This window comes from Scomber japonicus, chromosome 15, assembly GCF_027409825.1.
Source record: "Scomber japonicus isolate fScoJap1 chromosome 15, fScoJap1.pri, whole genome shotgun sequence".
NCBI classification, from domain to species: domain Eukaryota; kingdom Metazoa; phylum Chordata; class Actinopteri; order Scombriformes; family Scombridae; genus Scomber; species Scomber japonicus.
The window spans coordinates 19,372,316-19,394,975 of record NC_070592.1 but is presented as its reverse complement, the minus strand read 5'-3'; the positions used below and the strand labels follow the sequence as shown (position 1 = coordinate 19,394,975).

At 39.1% G+C, this 22,660-nt stretch overlaps 3 protein-coding genes across 4 annotated transcripts in view; 1 reads left to right on the top strand and 2 right to left on the bottom strand.

Moving 5' to 3' along the window:
- Positions 1-1,690: 1,690 nt before the first annotated feature.
- On the top strand, positions 1,691-11,961 carry pdk4 (pyruvate dehydrogenase kinase, isozyme 4). 2 transcript variants are annotated; one of them, XM_053334459.1, is made up of 11 exons: positions 1,691-2,007; positions 2,579-2,720; positions 5,063-5,134; positions 5,641-5,825; positions 6,234-6,323; positions 7,409-7,486; positions 8,181-8,257; positions 8,354-8,452; positions 8,738-8,851; positions 9,294-9,407; positions 9,600-11,961. In XM_053334459.1, exons 1-11 carry the CDS (start codon positions 1,890-1,892, stop codon positions 9,741-9,743), a joined length of 1,233 nt encoding a protein of 410 aa, XP_053190434.1. In that variant the 5' UTR covers positions 1,691-1,889; the 3' UTR covers positions 9,744-11,961. The 2 variants fall into 2 exon arrangements, 1 of the variants encoding a protein (XP_053190434.1); XR_008322969.1 differs by lacking the exons at positions 8,181-8,257; positions 8,354-8,452; positions 8,738-8,851; positions 9,294-9,407; positions 9,600-11,961 and having other exon boundaries at positions 5,641-5,851; positions 7,409-7,444.
- A 2,829-nt stretch (positions 11,962-14,790) lies between these two features.
- Positions 14,791-17,284, bottom strand: asb4 (ankyrin repeat and SOCS box containing 4). The gene is made up of 6 exons (XM_053334616.1): positions 16,972-17,284; positions 16,180-16,479; positions 15,842-16,084; positions 15,493-15,740; positions 15,244-15,357; positions 14,791-15,002 (listed from the first exon to the last, which is right to left on the bottom strand). The coding sequence occupies exons 1-6, from the start codon at positions 17,282-17,284 to the stop codon at positions 14,814-14,816; spliced, it is 1,407 nt and encodes a 468-aa protein (XP_053190591.1). The 3' UTR covers positions 14,791-14,813.
- Positions 17,285-18,281: 997 nt separating this feature from the next.
- The window catches only part of ppp1r9a (protein phosphatase 1, regulatory subunit 9A), a 45,429-nt gene continuing 41,050 nt past the window's right edge, over positions 18,282-22,660 (bottom strand). The window contains exons 17-19 of the mRNA XM_053334581.1: positions 21,918-22,037; positions 20,840-21,022; positions 18,282-20,607 (exon numbers count right to left, since the gene is read on the bottom strand). Of these exons, the coding sequence (XP_053190556.1) occupies positions 20,425-20,607; positions 20,840-21,022; positions 21,918-22,037 (486 nt within the window). The 3' untranslated portion in view covers positions 18,282-20,424. The remainder of the gene's footprint in view (positions 20,608-20,839; positions 21,023-21,917; positions 22,038-22,660) is intronic.

Here is a 22,660-nt window from a genome sequence, read left to right as displayed (position 1 = left end):
CTGAAGCATTAAAGTTAGGATCTTGAATCAGGCTAACTAACAATGCCTCTGAGGTGTTACAGGAAGGTGGGCTACCTATTTATAGCAGTATGCAGATTGACCAGTGATTTGTTGGCTATTAGGACAGTGCCACATCCTTCAGATAATGGAAATGAACAGAGCCTGATCTGGAGGTTTAAAAACGTCTGCTAAAGCTAATTGGAACCAAATTTTAGAAAGAAAGAAAAAAAAAACTAAAGAGATGCAGCCCTTTGTGTCTCCTCGTATAAAGTGAAGGATAACCACAACAGACAACACAATTAAGCCATATAACACCAGCTAAACATACATATAGGAAGAAAGATACATCATTTATCCTGAGTTTGATTAAATAGCAAGGCTAGGTCATAAAAGCATTCGCAGCTAGCTCATAACAAATCTTACATTTCATACATAGATAACGTCATTATGTTTGAGGCCTTGTCATAATTACAATAATAGATTTTGCGGTGATTAGCTTCCATAAAAAGGAAATAATGTGCTGTTAACATTTGCCTCGTACCTTGTCCACTCGCACTGATAATGATGTGTCACCGGCAAAGATGCTGTCTCACTGCTGCACCCCGACCAAAGGACTCAACACATCCTCTGTCTAGCTAAATCACTCTTAACCGAGGCCTTTCTTCGAATAGGTGGTTTGAACCTTTCCGTGGGGTTACTGTTAGTGATACCGGTTGACACAGAGCATTTCAGCGGCCGATGACCCAAATAAAGCATGAAACAGGTGCACTGCACGCCGATGCATCCCTCTCAGTCAGGAGTAAAGATGATGTGCAGACGGAGGAGAGGAAATCCCACCTCCTTTGACAAGAACCAAGCAATCATATCATGTCTTAGCAACACCGCCATCTCCTGGGCATTTGGAGAAATGAGTTGAATTTACCACAACTTCACAAATGACTAATTTTGGATGTATGTTTAACCATAGACATATATACGTATATATGTCTATGTGTTTAACAATAAGCCTTTTGTTAACTTTTTTAAATAAGAAAAAAAAAGAGCCAAACACGGGGCTGAAAACATAATGAATTTGAGATGGCGCATTGATTCTTTTACCCCCGGTGGCAGGTAATGCGGTCACTGGGTAACGGTCGTAACGGTTAAAGTAAAGTAACTGCTCTATCAAATTTCGTGTAGTTATCAAAATATGCGTTTGTTACCAATCTTAAGCGTTCACAAATGTATAATAAATAAGTGCTTGAAGTAGCTTGTCGGTAGGGGGTGCTATAATAAAGCATTCATTACAGTCGGCAGAGTTTTAATGGTCCAGGGGTCTCAATGGTAACCCTACAGCTGCAAAACTCTCGCGAGATTTGTATGCGTCGGTCCTTTATTGTGCGTGTTGTTCGTCATTGTACAAAAATAATTAAATACTGTGATAAATATTTGGTTATGTTTAAGCACAAAAGACTTGGTGACGGCTAGGAAAAGATCATGGTTTGTGTTGAAATGATCTCTCTCGCGAGATCTTTCCCAAATCTAGGGTTATCATTTAGACCAGACACAATCAGGAACGCCCTCAAAAAGAAAAGCAGTAACATCTAGGCCGCTCATTGGTTGATTTTGATGTCAATCTGTCTTTTTCTCCGCCCAACAACAATACACACAACGATCAGTGTTAGCAGCTGCACATTCAGGGGTTGTTTTTTACAACTTGCCCAAGATGCGGGGGAGCTGCTCAAGAAAAACTCGTAATCACCATCGTGAAAGATGTTAATTTAACCAATGTGTGACGTCTATCTTTAACCCAAGCGAAAAGTTGCCAAACTGGAGCGTGCTGAAGAGAGAAAGGACTGTTTGTCCCTGGTAACTTTACACTGACCGTCGGTCTGTGAAGGAGAGGAAAAATGAAGTTCGCTCAGTTTTTGCTAAAAAACAGCTCAGTAGCTGGGATCCCGAAACAAGTGGAGAGGTTTTCCAAGTTTTCCCCATCTCCATTATCCATGAAGCAGTTCATTGACTTTGGTAAGTTTTTCCAGTAGTAGACTATTGATTTTACTGGTCAATGCATGTTACTTAATGTTTTCCCCCACACTCACATGGCAGTTGCTCAACTCACGTTATTCTCTTTGTTACTATGATGACAGCTGACTTGGCAGTAATTAGGTCATCGACAGACAAATACAGCCAATACCAGTAAAATACACATGCATACAGATGTTCCTGTGCTGATGTTATGTCACTACAGGCACATGAAAAGTAAAATGACCATAATGCTGACACAAAACAGAAAAAAACAAAAGCTACGATTGTTGATCTCTGCATTGAGATGAAATCAAGGAAATTAAGCATAATAATTTGTCAAATCAAAAATACTGATCATTTTATCACAGTTTCTTTCTATATTTGTATAATGCATTATGATTCTTCTTTAGCATTTAAGGATCATATCTACAAATGGCCCATGATAGATTCCATAAATTAATATTTAGGATATAAAGCAGTGTTTTCTTTCCTTTGACAGAATGGGGTCAAAGTTGGATGCTTGCTCAGTGATTTTCTTTTTTCCTGACTCTGTCCCCTCATGTGACTGCAGGCTCGGCCAATGCATGTGAGAAGACCTCCTTTGTGTTCCTACGGCAGGAGCTTCCTGTCAGACTGGCCAACATCATGAAGGAAATTGATTTCCTCCCTGACAAGCTCCTCAGCACTCCTTCCTTAAAGCTCCTTACCAGCTGGTAGGATCTCCATGACTACATCTCTTTTTATGTTATATGTTGTGAATAAGCCGTTGTTACCAAGCTCCATGATTAATGAAATATTAGTGTTTTATCAAGTCTCCCCACAGATCTCTGCAACAACGTTGAAGCAAGTGGATGTCTTGTTTATTTTCAGGTGTCCCAGACTATTGTTATTCAGCCAAGGTCATTGGTACTCTCTCTTAAAGTACACAATGCCTTGCAGTATAGACACTCAACGTTCCAGCATGGGACCTTACCATCTCAAAGCATATCCCCCCCAATGTCTCAGTGATCAGATATTTAGCTTCAAATATAAAACAGATTCTTTCCGTATGCAGTTTGCCTCACTTTGGTGGACTCGTCTAATCACAGGCCTTTATAATCTCATTGAATTATTAGCCTCCTGTTAATGCTGTGTGCCCTTGGTGAACTCACTGGCTAGATCTGGGAATAAACCTGATGACCTGAGTTTGAATAAGATAAGGCTGACACTACGTGCTGTATATCCGCTATGTCTCCCTTCCACGTTGATATGTTATTCTTATGTAAAGGACCTTTTCAACTCAGTGGATCAGTGTTGTGCCATAAGCATGCAGCACAGATTTTGAATGTTGAAGCATGTATGCATACCAGCATTACAACGCCAGCACTTGTGTTGATAGTAGTGACCCACAGACAGGTATGGCATTATCAACATGTTTGAATCTGTGTGTACACAGTACACACTCATATCAAGGCACTGTTCATGGTGTAAAGAGTGGAAGGCTATAAACTGAGGGTGAACTCAAGCATGGTGTGTAGGTGAAATGACAGTTACGTTAGTTTGATATATTCACTTGTCAGCAGAATAGCTGTGATCATTGTCACTTGTACTGATGACGTGTTATAAAATGCTCTCCGAATGCATTTGACAGGGGTCACACTAGTGAATATTGGATGTTGGATTCATGCCCCGTCTTTTACTTCCTGTTTGTAGCTATGCTAGCAGCAAGGCTCTAGAGACAGCCCAACCTTTAGTCCAGACTGAAATATCTACCAGAGGGTGTATCCTACTGACTTCAGTGAATTCCTGGCTTTTCCTTCAGTGCCACCATGAGGTTGACATTTGTTGACATTTGTTGTAAGCAAAATATCTTCACAACTAACAGATGAAATGTATAACAGGTATTCAGTGTTCCGAAGGGGCACTTTCTAATGACTTTGGTTAACCTTTGACATTTCCACTAGATCTACTGTAAGACTGACCTGTTTGTTCAGCGTTGAAATATCTTAACAACTATTGGATGAGTTGCTGTAAAATTTGGTGCACACATGTATGGTCCAAAGAGGATGAATCGTAATAACTTCGATCTTTGGCGTTTTATCTGGCGCCATCATCTAGTCAAAGTTTCATTTTGTCCAAACTTTTGTTTATAACCACACACCTGCAGAACTCATGCCATTCCTGTCAGCCTCAGTTATACTTTGTGTGTGGTGGTATTTAGCAAATGTTTACATGTTAACACACTAAATCCAAACACAGTGAATATGGTAATCATTACATCTGCTTCACAGGGTCTCCAGCATGAATGTAACTATACAGGCTAGTAATAGGTTAGTCCCAACATACAGTCCAGTGTGTATTTGACCGTGCAGCTTTTCTTTGCTTATTTGTTTGTTGAAGCCAAAACAGCAGTCTTGTTTCTGTGTAATGAGTTGTTTTTTCCACCACATCTGTAGAAAACCAGTACTCTACTCCAGACTTTACTTTGCCATGTAGATCTACTTATATCTCCACTGTTTAAGTGCTAGTGTGCAACTCACTTGCATATATAGTAACAACAAAGGTCGTTACTCCCAGTCTTTACATTAGCGTCTAATGTCTATATTTAGCCGTGTACCTCCTGTACTATGACGCTTCTGTAGAGCTCTACAACACATAAGTTCATCTATCACTTGTCAATGCAAGCTTGTGAAAATACAACTTGCGCAATAGTCTATTTCAAGATGTACATCTGTTTGCATGAGGGGACGTTAGCCAAAGTAGAGAACTGAAGGTCAGCTGAGGGACAAATGCAGCCTGTTGAAATCATGGCGACACTTCATTTCACCTTTCACCTACTTTTTCTATTGCCAGAGAGTGCAACAGTATGTGACTAAGTGAGCTAAGCACTCGAGTCTTCATTCACCGGTCCGCATAAGAAGACTGTGTAGCAATGATAAGATAAATAACTGTTATCTAAAAATGTGGTACTGTTATGGATCCTGCCTAGTTACTGTACGATATTATTTAATAAACTAGAATTGCTGGTGTTTCTGTATTCTGTTTTTAAATGTTTCTTTTTTTGTGTGTCCATCAGGTATTCACAGAGTTTGTTGGATCTTATAGATTTTTTAGAGAGAGATCCAGATGATAAGGATGTCCTGACAAGGTAAGTAATTTGTAGAAACTTAAACTGCTTTCAAAGTTTCCTTAAATGGGCAATAGTTTAGTACTATTATACTTAGTATATATATATTATACCCTGCTGTTGTCACTATTAGATATTGTAGCATTATAAAGTGTGCGACTAGTGGCAACCTCCCAAGTCTCCAGGCTAGAATAAGTGATACTAGATATTGAATAGTGTTACATCTCTAGTAGGCTTATGTGAGTGTTTATGTATGCATGTGTGTTTGCATGCTTGTTATCTTTAATGTGTATTTTATATTGTGCAAGATAATGAGGGGGTTTTGTCCATTGTAATCTTTAAATTGTGTCCTTTATTTTTAATACCATGAATTGTGAAAATAATCAGAGGTATGATAGACTCAACCAGACAACTTAAAACCTTGATATTTAAATTAAAAAATAGGCTGTGTGTACATATCCTAACAAACATGGTGTATCACCTATCATCATCATGTGCTCATACATCCATCTTTTCTTTTCCCACAGCTTTACAAACACTCTGGTTAATGTCCGTAATCGGCACAACGACGTAGTGCCCACCATGGCTCAGGGTGTGGTGGAGTACAAGGAGGCCTTTGGCGTGGACCCCGTCACCAACCAGAACGTCCAGTACTTCCTGGACCGCTTCTACATGAGCCGCATCTCCACACGCATGCTCATGAACCAGCACAGTCAGTATAGCACTCTGTGATTATCTGTGAGTTACAACACAGTTCCTCACACCCGAAAGCTCATATCATTCAATTAAAAAACGGAGTGCTGATAATGCTTTTGAAAGCTGGCATTTAAAGTGGTTGACCTGAGTCATAGTGATCTCAAATGTGTAAGGTTTAAATGCTGTTAGGGAGTGTCTCATAGTCCACATCTAGCTTAATGGTTTTACAGCAGTATAGCACTTTTTTTTGCACTAAAAGATGAATGCAAGACAGCAGTGTTAAGCTGTTCTTTATATTCCCTACTGCAAAGAACTTACTATACAAAATATTCACATACGTGCAACATTTATGGACGGTGGATTATGTCTCTACATTTATATTTTTGGAGTCACCGACACTGTTGTTTTGCACTCTGCCCTTCAGCATTAATCTTCGATGGCAGTGCGAACCCAGCCCATCCCAAACATATTGGCGGCATTGATCCCAGCTGTGATGTCGTGGAGGTAGTAAAAGGTAATGAATGATCTGTATCAGCTGCAGTACTGCTGTCTATATACAGTACACACATACTCTGGGTGTGTTATCTGTTTTCCAATGCTCAATGTTTGTACAGGTTTATGACTGTTTAATTATCTGGGGCTGTATTTATAGAGCTTGTGTTGTTCCTAGTCAAGACATTTTGAGAAAAGACTTATGTTTTCCCCTCACATTTAAGACTAGATCCTGGTAAAGGATAACACTGTTAACACTATAACACCAGAAATGACAGTGATCACAACAATAAAATATTAGGCAGCTGGAAAAATATGGAATTTGCTGTCAGCTGGAAAACATTGATATGCCAACCAACTTATATAGACTGATCAGCAATCATAGAAACTGATGAAAGCTGTGATATTTTTCTCTTGTTAATATTAAATAGATGAGTGTGCTAAAATGACCAGCATGGTAAATAAATGTTAGAAAATAAGTATAACACTAACAGCATGTGAACAGGTTACTGCACAAGTCGGCCTGTATTTTTAAACATTTCATTGGCTACTTTTAAAATAGTTAATTTAACAGAGATGTTCATTACATAAAATAGCACTCATAATGACAGTGTGTCTAAATTCTATGATTAGGCAGATCAGTATCACTTTCACTGTCCACTCTATGCCCATTATCACTCAGAGTGTATTTTTCTTTCTTTTTTTGATTAATCAATTGCACCTTTTTAAAAGAATGAGTCATACTTAGCAACAGCAACCACACGTCCTCACTAAGGTAAACGTTTCTGTCCCTTCCTTATTTAAAGTTGCTCTGAGAATTTTCCTAAATCACTCATAAGCTACGACTCTTTGCTATTCTTTTTAGACAAAGTTGGGAGCTCTCTGGTTCTCAGGCCTCCAATCTTTTTAAAGTCAACATACTGAGTTGCAAGTGAATGGCAAAAAAATGAATTTTGTGTAAACTGATTGACCAAGAGAAAGAAAATATGTCTGCTCTGCTACTGTTGTTCTCCAATTAGCATTGTAATCTTACATCATCAGAATTTTCTTGAGCCAAAAGTAACCACAGTTTTTTGTTTTGCTTTGTTTGTTTGTTTCACTTTGTAGATGCATATGAGACTTCCAAGATGCTGTGTGAGCAGTATTACCTGGCCTCTCCTCACATGGAGATCATAGAAGTAAATTGTAAGTCTTAAAAAAAAAACCTAATGTCCCTATTTGCATATTAGCGTTCTTCCTTTTTAACAGGCATACACTATATATTCTTTATTTTACTGGAATATTTTCTGCTGTGTGAGAGAATAGTTTCACTGGTGTTCCCCCATAATCTTTGTTGGTTTGACTGAGGCCTTCTGTTTCTTGTTAGCTGAATCTGCCAAGAAACAATGTCAGCATTAGACATTACTTAATTTGAACCATATACTAAAGGTTATACCAACACTGCATAGTATGATTACACAGTATCAAAAACTAACATTATAAAATGCATATGTCATTTAGTAAAAAAATGTTTTTAGATGTGGAAACTATTGTTACAATATGCTCTTAATAGATCCATCTTCCTGATTCTTGTTGTAGTATATCCATCAGAACATCTTCTAGTGCTTTAAATGCAAATATTTGACCATCATGTTCTTGGCAGATAAGCTCTAGAGAAAATAAATCGACATGACAAATGAAGTTAAGTTGAAGGTTTAACTTGGCATGAGTGGCTCTAATTACTTTCCAACTTATCTCAGGGCAGGAGTTATTTAAAGTTCAGTAAAATACCAAGTTTTCCAAGATGCCTTTTTTCATTAATCCTCGTTTTCAACCAGGGTGCCATGGTCGTCATAGTTTAAACATATTTACATGTTAAGTATTTTTTTCTTTTTCACAGCCAAAAACCCTGGCCATCCCCTCCACATTGTCTATGTTCCATCCCATCTCTACCATATGCTGTTTGAGCTATTCAAGGTACAGTAACCAACAAACCTGACAACCAAACATTTATTAGTCCTCATCATGTCTGCTTATTCTCTGTGTAATGCACTGTTGCCTGTACTTTGTCAGAACGCCATGAGAGCAACAGTAGAGACACATGAGACGAGCCCGGAATTACCCCCGATCAAAGTACGAGTTTCACTGGGCACCGAGGACCTCACTATCAAGGTAGATGAGGACACTGAGAGTTAATACATCACGACAGAAACAAGTGTTCTAAGTCTGCACTAACAGAGACAGTCTGTGCAGTACATCATTCATTACAGATACTGTATGTGGCTCCATGTGGAAATGGTTTAGTGGATCAGACCTTAAAAAACTAAACATGATGACTTGATATGCAAAGTATGACATTGTTTAGATTCTGTTCAAATGGCAAATGATGAGTCCAAGAGACGTGAGCCTGCTGGCAGAACAAAGAGGACCCTTAACATGCCTCTCCTTTATTTTTAGATGTCTGACAGAGGAGGTGGAGTCCCTCTGAGGAAGATCGAGCGCCTATTCAGCTACATGTACTCCACAGCTCCCAGTCCTGTCCATGCAGACAACTCTCGTAACGCACCTCTGGTGAGACGAACCCGTTGCACTAAAAGCTTATTACACTTGCATGTTTTTATTCATAAGTCATGTCTTGTCTTAGTCAGAACACAATATGCTACAAGGCCTCAAAGCCTTGTTTTTTGCATTTTAAACATGAGACACACTTGAGTAAAATCTCACTGCGTCGCTTTTAAAAATTAAACTAAAATGTTATTCTCAATGTTTTAGACAAGGCTCACATGGTTGAGCTTGGTTCTAGATTAGTTTATTGCGAAGGGGAAAGCAGTCAGCAGCATATCATTGGATTAAACTGAACCCATGTGACAAACTGAACACCTGTTTACAAAGCAACCCCTCTGCAGAACAAGGTTTATGTTTCATGTGATAATATTTTAGAAGCTGGCACAGATACTCTAATCTGTAAAGATACTGTAACTGTTATTTTCCCATCTCTCCTTCCTTCCTTCAGGCTGGTTTTGGGTATGGCCTGCCCATCTCCCGTTTGTATGCCAAGTATTTCCAGGGAGACCTGCAACTCTACTCTATGGAGGGCTATGGAACCTCAGCTGTCATATACTTGAAGGTGAGAACAACACAACCTCCATATCGACTATGTCAGAAATAACCGTGAAGGCGAAGTCGGTATAGATTTCACATTTCGTCAAGCACAGATGAAACACTTTATGAAAGAACCTGCATGTGACAATGTCAGTTCACGTTTATATGTTGCAATAAGGATCCAGACTGATAAATTCACATGTGTAATGTTTCACAGGCGCTGTCTTCAGAATCAGTGGAGAGACTTCCTGTTTTCAACAAGTCTGCCTTACGGCATTACCAGACCAGCACAGAGGCTGATGACTGGTGCATGCCCAGCAAGGATCCAAAGAAACTGGGCAAGTATGAGAGGGTTCCCTGAAGGTGGACTAAAGCAGAGGAGACTCTTAAATAATAGAAAGAAATAAAGAAATCATAGAATTAAGAAGAGGTTCCATGTGGGGAGAAATGGATGAACTTGTACTGTAAGTGGGAGGAGACATGTTGCTGGACCTTGACTTGGGCAATGTGGAATCTGGATTCCTTTTTTCTCCCAAGAAAGGAGTGTGAGAAGAGAAAATCACATATCATATGTCAAGAATCAGATATATGAAATATTACTGAGCTATTACTGCCTGAGCGTGATTTCAAACCATCCAATGGGCAATTAAACCCAACAATAGCGCTCCACATTTCATTTCATTATACGACGATTACAGGCTGCTAATAGTAATGGAACAAGTTAAGTTGTAATAACGTGGTTGCACTGTGAAACAAGCACGCAAGCTGTGATTTTGCATTATATTGATTTGTAAAACTCAAAGCCCTGTCAAGGCACAGTGGGGTCACTCAAACTAAACATGTTTGGTCCCATCATAAGAACAAAGGGAGGAAAGTTAGTTCCCCCTCTTTTGTTCACGTAGGTATTTACTTTATTTCATACACACAACTTAATGCATGTCATCGTCAGTTTTCACACTACTGAAACATTTCAGACACTAAAACAAGTCTGAAATTAATTTGCCTTAATCACATAAATGCTATGTCAGTTGTGCCATTTATTGTCTTTTCGCTTCTTCAATGAAATGTAAATACAATGTGATCCTGACAATAGAGGATTGTGAATTTCAGTAAACTACCTACCTGGAGCACTGGTGTTGAACTCATGCAAGCTTGAGATAATTTTTTGGCTGGACTGCAAGAACCAGCCCTATAAAAGCAAATGTCTGTCCTTCACTGACTGAGTGATGTAACTTCATCATTCACCTCTGCTCCCCAATTAGAAACCCTGTAGCGTTAAATCCACTGTCAGTTCATCTCAGTACTTTTGTCCCACAGAGGATAATTTGGCTTGCAGCAGAGCACTGATAAAAAAATGACAATACACTGTTTAGGATTGGATTAGCTCAAGTGTTAAATGTGAGCAAAAAGTGCATAAATGCTAGGTAACTATTACCTTTTGTGCAAGTTAAGCTTGCAATTTGTTATATAGGGACGAAGGAAAATTGAAATCAATTGCACTTTGCCCTGGGATGCTTGTACCTCTGACCTGAAGGGAAAAGATCAAATGCCTCAAACACAGGATGATCTGCCATATAGTAGGCCTTCCATACACTAGCCATATACTAGGTTTTGACCTAGTCTTGTTTAATTTGGACTGCTGTGAATATCAGATGAAGCATGTAAGCAAAATGTAAGCATGAATATGCTTGATGGATGTTTGTTTCCATAAGGAAAAATGAGATGTGCTCTTCTGGAGAGGTGGGATTGTTTAAACCTAGTATTGCAATATATTTGAAGTTAATGTGTTTGATTTTGTGAATTGGTGAATTGTGAATAATTGATAATGAATTCTGGGATTGTCCTTCAGGTGAAACAGATCCCACGTTAGCCATGAACTCCACAATATTCTGTTGACATAAAGTCAACATGAACTTTTTTCAAGAAAGTTTTCAGTGTTTTGTAAGAGTTAGTGTATAATTGCACAGTGGATTTCTACATGTATGTCGATGGTAATGGAATAATATCACTGAAGTGCTTTGTAATGACATATGCATTGTTTATATACTTACTCTGGAGGGTTTGAAGGCCTGTGTTAAACCCATATGTTGTACTGCAGGGAACTGTGCTTTAGTACTGTACTGTATAACAAGGCATCATACTCAGACTTGTGTAGCATTTTATCTGTATCTGATTAAATGATACACAGTTTGAGTCCAGTCTAAAAGACACAGATGAACAATATGGAAAGATGTTCAGCAACTGTGAAGCAATATGCCAGTTATTGCAATATGCAAGCTGAATTACAGATATTACTTTATCTGTTTCAAAAGCATCCTTCTCCTCATTACATACTTTCCTACAATGTGCTTCTCAAGTCTGCCACTGCCTAGTTTTAAGCCATTAGTATTGCAGTGAGAACCAAATGTTAAAGTATTAATTTCACAAGTTTTAGGTTTTTATGATTGTCTTTGAACTAAATGTTTAACAGTTGACATTTTATGCTGTATTAACATCACTCTCAAAGGCCAAGTGTTACTGTACTAAAGTTGTGGTTCACCACTGAAAGGACCAGTGAATGTAGAAAATAAAGCTCTCATGTCACTCCTCAATACGTCATTTCTTCTGCCTTGTTTGTCTGGTATGTTGATGAACATGATGCATTTGTCGTAGTAAAGAGTTATATCAAGTCATTTAGCCAAACCCATAGAATAACATGAAAAAGCATTAAGAAAAGAAATATTCTCAACAATACAGCATTTAAAGAATTTACAAGCATATTGTGGAAATATATTAAGATGATATATTGCCTAAGTTGAGCCTGGTTAAATACTGATAAACACAACTGATAAAACACATCCTTTCATTTTTAAGCTTCAGATATTGAATCTGTAAAGCTCAAGTAATTCACCTATTTTTTATCATTTACTGTTCTTACATTGTTTGCACATATATTAGGCTGTGACAAGATGCTGTATATTGTTTTTAAAGTCAACAACTTAATGTGTCACTGTCCTCTATAACATTCCTGGAAGTTGTTGCTGCCCCCATTGTCCTCCAGACTCCCTCCTCTCCCTCCACAGCTTGTTTTAGGAAACTTTGCTTTGTTTGTCTGTAACTGCAGCAGACACAGTCCAGTGGCTTTTTGTGGCCAGCTGCCAATGTGGGCAGAGAACTGGCTGTCCTTCTCTGTTTTTCCCCTTCATTAGCATGCCCACATGTCACAGCCTGTCCTGGTTTTGTTACTTTTTCCTCTCTACAGCGACAGAAATACAGCATAATACAAACTCATTCTCAAAGGTAACAGAATGAAAAGTAAAAATAAGAACACCTCAATATCAGAATCACCATTAATTATCTGTTTAACTGTCTTCCTTTGCCATCATTACAATGTCTGATTCAATAATGTAATCTCTCTCTGCCTGAGTGGTTTATTTTAAGAGTCCAGGCAGCACAGCCTGACCCTTCAGTCATTCAGTGCTCCCTTTCAATGAGACGTCTGGTACACATGCAGACCTGAGGAGCTATAGCAGAGATTTCACTTTGATTTCTGAATTACCTTTGGTGTAGGCTTTTATCAAAACGTCATAAATGTACATCTAGTAGCTTGCAGCACCACTATATCTGTGAGGTTCTGGGTATTAATGCATTCTGTTCCACCTGCACAGCATAACAGTTCATTCCAAGGCCACCAGCTTTGAACTTGACAATCACTGATTCACCATGTGTTTGTGCCACACCCTCTGCAGTCATGCAAATGGGCACATGCTGACACAGGAACATCCAACATGGTTTTGTTGTATAATCATGTTTGCTTTTAAACTAATATGACAGTTGAACTGAGATGTTCATGAACGTTAGGATATGCAATTATTAAAAAATATTTCTACTGACAGTCTCTTCCAATAATAAGCCACATGTACTGTTATATACAATAACACCTGTTTATTTGTGTGACCTATGGATCATAAGGTCCATAATGATTAAATCAACACCACAATTACAAACAGCTGTGGTTACATGCTGAAGTCATTTATCCATGTGGCATTTCATTCAAAGATGAAGAGATACACTGGGATGTTTAATGGCTGTGAAAACCAGAATTTTTTAAAACCAACAAACCCAAGCTATTATTTGAAATGCCACCATTATTTGAAATGCTGCTTGTAAAAACTCAGTCTCAGTTGTATCTTTTAAGTAATACTTTAAAAAAAAAAAAATTCCAACTAGGGATGAAAAAAATCAAAAAACAAGTAAACTCCATCTCCTTTCTCCCATCCTAATTCAGCCCTCATTATCGAAAGCTGAGCAGCCTTATTCTTAATGTTTCCTCAGGTTGCCAGTTCATTTTCTCCTCTTTGGTATCTCCTCCAACAAAAAGACTAATAGCGTAGCAGCTCTTTTTTTCTCCAGTCAGCCTCAGTCTATTGAGTACTTCCCTCTATAGTACACTAGCATTATCACCCCTTGTTAAATTGGAGTTAACACTTAGATAAAATAGACTGAGACACTCACACTATTACAGCATGCTGTTGTGACTGGCATGAATGGACCAGGTCACGCTCCAGAGAGAATTAAAGGTCTTCTTGAGACTTTGTCAAAGTGATCTTCCTTTGGTGAGAATCTACAGTGCATTTTGTACAGAAAGTACACTCGAAAGTAGAAATCCGGATGGAAAGCAGTTCGAATTCGAAGACAACAAACCTGATGAGGATATTAAGTAACTATGACACTTTTCACTGTGACCTCCGCTCTCATGTATACAGTTTTGGTTTGCTAAGTCGTCCGAGTGCAGTCCACTGGAAAAACAATCACTTGTTGAGGAGCGGTTTATCAAGTGTTTGTTCTGCAAATAGTATCAGGAGAGCACAAGCTGTTCGAGAATCAAGGCTGGTTGCCAGGCAGATTTGGATCCTCTGAAGCATGAGACAGCACTGAAGATAAGGCCTCTATGGAAGATGATACAAAAAATACAAAGATAAAAAGAGTAAAGTATTTGATAGGCTATTGATTCCACATTCTTCAGCAGTCAAATATTAATACTTGTCACTCACCATGGATGAAGCATGATTTGGATGAACAGTTATGGATTCAATCTGTTTCATAATGAGTCATGAGAATTTTTCACTCCAGTGATGATGGAGCTTGCATATAGTTTCTTCTTCAAACAGTCAAACATTAAAGAGGGACGTCTGTCTTTTGGTGACACAGTTATTCAATACACTCTTTTATCCCGATATGCTCTTTACATTCCAGACCAAAGCTTCTGGGACTGGTGCGCATGAAAAAAATAAAAAAAAAGGCACACCACTTAGTGTCAGCTCCAGCTTTTCCATTTTCACAGTCTGCAGAGAGGTAGTGAATGTTCCTGATGGAATCATCCAAGTGATATAATATAATATATATAAAGCATCATGTCATATGCCAGTTGTATTTGATGTACAAAAGTCAGTCAGTACAATATCCCCTCAGGGTTCAGTAATACATATTTCTTAATAGTTGATGGCAGAGGAAGCTGTGCTACACCTCTATCACAGAAGCCACCCAGGCCAGCTCTGATGGCACATCTGGCCAGGTGAAGCAGGCTACGAGGAGTGTTGGTGCAAACGGCAAACAGAGAGTCATAGAATCCTTTATGCCGCTGAGGAGAAACAGAAACCATTATAGACCAACTTGAATTACAAGACAATAGTATTCAGTAAGGTAATTTTTACCGTTCACAGCTGGAAAAAATAGGTGTTAGTTTCTTATTGCTTTGTAAATAATTTTAAAAACGATACCTTTTAAAACGAGCAATTAGATAAAGCTGAAGAGGAGAGTTGGGAATCTACTTGAATCTACTCTGAGCACACTTAATGCTATTCATTACATCCTAATACTACCTTGTAGCAGTCATCAGGAATGGCAGATCTCCACTTATTTGTGGGCTTTAAATGTTCGTAAGAGTTCACCATGATTTCTATTACTCTTGGGTAGTCATGGCAGGACTGCAACACCTGCACAAAACAACACACAAATGGCATGGTACAACAAAACAATCTGGCAAGAATTTTCTTTTAGTAATGTAATCTGTTAATTGCTAAAGCATGCATATACTGGTGCCAAACCACATCTTGTCTAGATCTCTGTACCTTGTAGAACTGAGGTGGGTAGACCCGTGGTGCATTGTAGTTGAGCAGAAGCTGATAGCACAGCTCAGGTATGGCCATAGGCCTCACATCAGTCACTTTGAGGAGATACTGAATGGGAGCGCAGCCATTGATGTCCATGGCTCGTGAATCTGCTCCTGCCTCCAGCAACATCTGCATCAGGACGTGATCACAGTTCCAGGCTGCCTTGTGAAGAGCTGTTTTATGGTCTTCTTCTATGAGATTGGGATCTGCAACAGGAGGCAAATAAAGAGCAGCCATCATACACAATAATGACAGTAGTGTTACCAGTGAAAATTACGTGGAAAGAAACTGATCCAGAGCCTCTCACCTGCTTTGTGGTCCAGAAGGAGACGACAGACCAAATGGTGATCTTGGCTGAAGGTTTGCTCTTTGGCATCAAAGGCCCAGAAAGCTGCAGTCATCAGGGGTGTCTCCTGGAGTGAATTGACTGCATCCACAGATGCTCTGTGGGCCAGATAGAGAGCCACCAGCTCTGGGACACCAAATCTGGATGCAGTGTGTAACGGTGTGTCCTCCTCATTGTTTTGGCTGGGCATGTTGACTTTTGCACCTCCAAAAAAAAGATTGTTTTATTGCTATAGTGGCTTTTACAGTATTTGTATTTCATCCGTTTACTGATCTATCCATGCATTCTTGCCTCCTGACCTTTAAGGATGAGCTGTTTGGCACAGTCCACTGACTCTTTGGTGATGCAGTAGTGCAGTGCTGTGTGTCCGCTCAGTGACAGACTGTTGACCTTTGACCCATGGGCTAAAAGCACTGCCACACATTCACTGTGGGAGACCTTGCAGGCCACATGCAGTGGCGTCTTCCCATTGGGCATACGGTTGATGGCTGCACCTTCCTTAAGGAGCACCAGTGCTGTTTCCACAGCATTGTACATCACAGATACATGAATACCCATGGCCCAGGAATGCTCCAGTTTGTAGCCTGGCAGCCAATATCCTGTAGCAAATTAGACAACCAAGAGGTGTTTCACTGCAACAGTAAATGCTAAAGTTAGAGTAAATGTCCATGTTCATAATGGCTTTGTGACTTTTGAGTTTTGAAGATTAACAAGTATAGTGATGGTTTTTACATATACTTTAAATGATGGCTAAGGATATTGTATTGCAATATGTTTATACCACAGCAGCCTGAGGAAGCATGTTATTGTAATTTATCCAGTGTAAACAGTGTTTCTACTAGTTTCTAGCTGTTGGATCCATGGAGCTTTAGCACCACCTAGTGAATAAACTAGCAAACTTATTATCTACATTCCGATTTGGATTTACATGACTGCTTATCTTTCTGGGCCTCTTGTTACATAAACTGTTCTCAACAATATCATCAAGATTTTCTGTCAAGACAGGCAAAAAAGTTTATGTATCTGAATCAATCATTTTACTGCTGCAGGTGAAATCTGGGTTGATCTCATCCTACTTACTGTCTGCTTACCTTGTTTGTATGAGGCCAGAACCATGCTGGGGTCCTCCACCTCCAGCACAGTGTCAATGTCTAAGTTGCTGGTGTGGAGAATCTTGAGGACCTCCTGGGCATTATTGGCCTTTAAGGCCTCCAGGAAGCATTGCTTCAACTGTTTGACAGCTAGTTGTCTGGGGCTCAGCTCCTCCATGAACACCCCAAGAGAAGGGCCTTGCTCCTCGTATGGCACAGCTAAACCAGTTACCTCAGACACTAATGCTCTCCACACAGCATGTAGGAGATTAGAAAAGAACACACAAATAGTGATAATGAAGGAGTCAAACATACCCACAACGGAAGGCCTCTGTAGTCCTAGCCATTGGCCACCGTGTGTGAGGTGTATGAGGAGGGAAGACGGAAATCAAGTACAAGAAGAGGGGCAACAAGTGGTGGAGGAAAATAGCTCTGGAGTGAAATTAGGCTGAATATAAATAGAAAGGGGAGAGGGAGGGACTGGAGAGCTCGAGCTGACTGTGGCAGTCTGCTGGGAAGTCCACAAAGAGAAAGTCACTTTCTAGTTGAGGGTCACATGCTAAAATAACAGACCATTTGAACACGACAGGGGCACAGCAGATATTTATTTGTTTTTCAATAATTTAAACTATCAGTGCCAGGTTTACCATGAGGGAATTCAAATAAAACATAATTTCCAGACATAAGGTGAGTTTTGTGCACTCTATCCGATTGTTCTGCACCTTTTTGATCTGTTCAGGTGCATGGGACACATTTCTGCTTCTGGCTTGCAAATTACCATTAACACTATTTAGAGGAAAGATGAAAGAAAGAGGAAACAAAAGCAAAGTATGGACAGTGACTGCACATTTTATTCAGTGTGACAGGTAGCTGCCCTTTCAAACTTTTCAGAATGCGAAAAAGAGAGCAAAGGTAATGACAAAATAGGAGAAGGAAAATAAGCACAGCTCTTAAAAGAGGAAAAGCATGGCTAGCAGTTTGTGTGGTGATTATCTTTTTGCCCTCTTCATACATGAAAGACAAACGTCCAGTGAGCCCTTCCGGACATGACTCACATTTGTGTTTTTGCCTGCCAGGAGCACCAGGGTCTCACCCATACGTTTGTTTCATCATGCTCAGTCAACCGCTTGTAAAAGATCTGATATCAAATTTCGGCTCAGTTTGGACCTTTGAACCTCTTTAGCCCTCCGATACCTGTGCACGCACATACACACACACACACACGCACACACACACACACACACTGACACAATAGAAAACAAGGCTTCTTTAGGATTCTTACAGCATATTGCTCTCAGTGTTTTACTATACATACAAAAGAGTCAAAAGAGTGCAGTCTGCTGACTGACTTGAGAGGGTGGGGATATTCACAGAAAGGTTCAAGTGTTAAAAAATATTTTGTAAGAACACATCATGACCAGTTTATTGGAGTAGCACTGGAGCAGCACTATGGTTGTATAAGAGGAAGGCTAAAACCACAAGCACAATGGGAGTAAGTTTTCTTCTTGCTTTGCATTTCCAAACCTTAAATCCTTCACAGTTTACTTGAATATAAATCACATTTAATTAACAGTTTTAATTATGTTTTGGCAAAAGGAAGTAATCATACAATTCTGGATAAATCATTATTAGGTGTTAATAATACTCTTATTTTGCGTATGTTATCATAAACAATAGTCAGTTGCTTCATTAAATACAGAAATAAATAAATAATAACAATAACAGATCAATCTCAGATCGATACCTGTGGCATTGCATGGAGGCATCAACACATCCGTAACCCTATTCTTGTTCTTAATCCGTTAACAGTACACCAGGCAGGGCCTTTAAAGACAAAAGGAGTTCATAACCAGAGCTGCCTTTATTTCTATCACGGTGACACCGCTGTCTCTATATTTATTGTAAACCTACAGAATGATACTTGGGAATGATAAAGAAGTAACACAGGGAACATGTCTCTCAGTGAGCTTCATAATCCTAAAACAAGAATAACTGTTTGCATAAAGAACATATGTCAAAATCATTTTTAAAAAATCTAACATGTAAATCAAAATAATTGTCTTACTGAACTGGTTTCATAAGAAAAAAAAGACATTGCAAATATCTGTTGCAATTTCCAGTGTACATATGAGTATCAGGTACAGTAACCTTATAGGCAATTTCTGCCCTTGCTGCAGCTGTCCTCTGCATTCTTTTGTCTACCTGATCACAAAGATAAACCATCTATATGGCATCTTTCCTACACATTATTCAAAGTATTCTGGAGTCATTTTCATGGTGAACTTTAACCTGTGATTTTTTTCTGAAAGAAAGCAACAAATATTTAGTCTACTGTATTTGCTTCGACAGTCACACAGAAGCGGGTAGATCTGAGAAAAATTCTACTTCTCTAGAATTTCTAAAGGCAGTGGCCGGGTATTACTCTGTTATTGAGAGAGAATATAAAAAGAGGTCAAAAGCAGGTTACAAGCAGATTCAAAGCAACATTATGCATATAAGCAGGAAGTTTCATTTTATCTTTTTTTTTTGTTTGATTGCTATTGTGGTATGGGTTCGGTAAGTTACAAATTTCATGATTACAATGTACCTGAAGTCTTCATTAGAACCAGTCCAATGAGTACAGTGTGTCCTTGTCATCTGTTAGTTTGAGAACTGCTTTAGTGTGGTACATGAATTCTGTAAGGAGCATTGGACAAGCCAGTGCAGAGGTTAAATTTACAGTGTTCGTACTTCCAGTGTCCTTGCAGTCAAGAGACAGCATGTTTCTCCCAAAGAAAGCTGGTTCCTGCTTCAGTTACTAAAGTTCCAGTGTTGCCTTCTTCAGTAGTGTCAATAAGCAGCATGGGGACACCCAGTGGTGCAACATAAGTACTGCCTCATATAGTCCACCACCGAGGCCCGACCTGTATATGTTTCATCAAAACAATAGAGAGGTTCCAGTGATCTATGTATCTGAACAGGATATACATACAGTAAGTCTATTAAAATGGCACATTAGACATATTTATATCTGTATTTATCATTGTTATGTCTAAAGTTATTGTGATGGGTAGCACAGACAGCTCTGGAGATGATATGGGATGAGGATGAGATGAGGGTTTTACAGACTTACTCCGGATATGAATAAATAAACCCAATTTACAGCAATAAACAGCAAAATAAATAAAACTGAGTAAATTCTTACATGGCTAACAACACAGGATTGGTGTAAAATGAGGCAAATGAAGGGGCAGCATCCTATTATCCAACTGCTCATTTTGGTTTAATTTGCTTGGTGAAGAAGTCACTCAACACTCTCCAACAGTTAGATGTGGAGCTCCACCACTGAGAACTAGTGAACTACTAAGTAGGCATCCCACAGGGTTTGTTTGTGGGGCCTACTGACGTTCTGTTCTTTGAGATGCTACTTGGTGAGGTGCTACAGTAAAGCGGGAGGTGATCTAAAGTTTAATTTCACTCTGCCGTGCTTTCTTTGCGCGCCTCTTTCTGCTGGTGCTCCAGCTCTCTCTTTCGTAGCTTCTCGCGCTGCTTCTCCACTTTCTCACGGTTCCTTTTGGCCTTCTCCATCAGAACTTTCAGGTCTTTGATCTTTTTCTTGATCAGGGCCCGGTCCTGGGAAGAAGTTACTCCAAGGGCCTAAAAAAAAGTACATATATATAAAAATCCTCCTGACTTAGGTCTGCCTACTGTATGCACCTATTTACCAAGAGTGGATTTTTAAGACGGATACCAACATTGTTTTCCAAGAGCTGAAAAACATGTTAAATAAGGATAAATATGTGTTCCAATAACACATACTGAAACAGAAGACAATACTGATATACGATACTGATATTTGCATGTAAATAAACATGAAATATTAACTTACCTTGAGCTCAGGACTATCCAGTTGTAGCAGCTGTTCTCCATCTATATTTTTGGCAGTGAATTCAGGGATATGATCTTCTAAGTTGAGGCCCATGAGCCAGAGAGAAACCTGCTGGGAGGTCCATTCTGTGACGATGCGGTTCTGCCACTGATACTGCTTCGAAAATTGTCCCTCATCTAGGATCTGAACATTAATATACAACAGAGACAGAAGAAGATATAGGAGTATCTTATTATGCTTTACAAGTATATCTTTCACAGACCACTAGATGACTAATGGGTTCAGATGAAACCAATAACAGTAACAACCAAGTGACTACAGTAACTACTCAGTAACTACTTAGTAGTTACTGTAAACCTGTTAGACATGCATTTGTCATCATAAATGATATGTGGGTATGAGTTGAATGACAAATGATTTATGCTCAACAAACAACAAGACATGCATGCAGAAAAATATGTCCTTTGGAAGTTTGCAGCCTTAAGCTCACCTCATCATCTATCATATCCAGACTCTGAATGTGGCAGCGTAAAAAACAACAGAAAGAGACTGGGTTGTTAACAGCAGAAACAAAATGTCATCCTCTACACAGCAGCCCATGCCAGCAATTGAATGCAATGAGTCCAAAGTGGTTCATGGATTTTTAGCTTGTCGTTTTCTGCCATGAGAATTTGAGAGATGCTACTTCCTGTATTTTTCTTTCTTTCTGAGACATCCGTAAAGATTAATGGAATCTGAAACTATATTTGTTTAAAGTTTTGAGTGAAAAAAACCCAATATTATTATTATTTTTATTATTAATTTTCTGCTAGAAAATGTGTGGGAGTCCTGTAACTTTTCTACCTGGTTTCAGCATTTGGCTACATTTGAACTGGGAAGATGTTTACATGCTGGACCCCTCAAAGCTCAATATAAGTTGTGTTTTACAGTATGTTCAGTTTATTCTTTACGTTTATTTTAGGTGGTGCACCTTGACAAATCATGTGCAAACTTTTTGACACTGAATGTAATCTTGCCCATTAATCAACAAAAAATGAACATGCATTTAAAAAAAAAAAGATTATACAAGCATGTGTACCTCGTCTGAGGAGAGCACCAGGGTGTGTGAGCGTCCCGACATCTTGGCTTCACTCATCAGGCCACTGATCTCCACTGAGCTGTTGCTGCTTGCACTCAGATCATCGTTCAAAGCAGGTCCCTGAGAAATTGACAGCACACATGTAAGACTCGTGGTGAGAGCCATCTGGCTCCGATGCTGAATTTTGTTGATTAGATGGAATGCTTCACTTTTATCTATGTTTCTGTGAAGTGTTATGGACTAAAAGCGACATAGTGTTACATTAGTATGTTGATACTGTAAATTTAATCAAGTATGAGTTATTCAAATTACTTCTTAAACAGAGAGACTGCATGAGTGAAAGAATAAAGAAAATGAATGCTTTTCCATGGAACATGTACCACAATGATTGATTGATTACTAAAAAGTGCAGAGGACTTAATATATTTAAGCAGTTAGAAGGCAGGGTTGTGCACATTCCTCAATTTTAAGATTTTCCATGGGAGCACAAACTATGAAAGTATTTAGTGGTCAGAATGATAGTCAAATTATGTAGCATAGCTGTAGCTGGATGCCATCCAACTCAAGAAATCATTCTGTCTGAGTCCCTCTGAGTGTGAGAGAGTGTGAACATTCTGGGAATCATAGTATTAAGATCCACGATATGTGCTCAAACAGCTCAAGCTGCTGAGAAAAATAAACTATCAGGGGCGAAAAGTGGGTCCAACACTTGCGCCGTAAAAAATACGGCTGTGTGTCTTCAT

Bases quoted from the DNA above. Each gene is read 5' to 3' on its own strand.
- pdk4 (XM_053334459.1), top strand. From the start codon at position 1,890: ATGAAGTTCGCTCAGTTTTTGCTAAAAAACAGCTCAGTAGCTGGGATC. The intron at 5,135-5,640 runs GTAAGTAATTTG...CTTTTCCCACAG, and splicing joins GATAAGGATGTCCTGACAAG to CTTTACAAACACTCTGGTTA. The intron at 9,408-9,599 runs GTGAGAACAACA...AATGTTTCACAG, and splicing joins CAGCTGTCATATACTTGAAG to GCGCTGTCTTCAGAATCAGT.
- asb4 (XM_053334616.1), bottom strand. From the start codon at position 17,284: ATGTTTGACTCCTTCATTATCACTATTTGTGTGTTCTTTTCTAATCTC. The intron at 16,480-16,971 runs GTAAGCAGACAG...AATTTGCTACAG, and splicing joins TCTGGCCTCATACAAACAAG to GATATTGGCTGCCAGGCTAC. The intron at 15,741-15,841 runs GTGAGAGGCTCT...CTCCTGTTGCAG, and splicing joins CCTTCTGGACCACAAAGCAG to ATCCCAATCTCATAGAAGAA.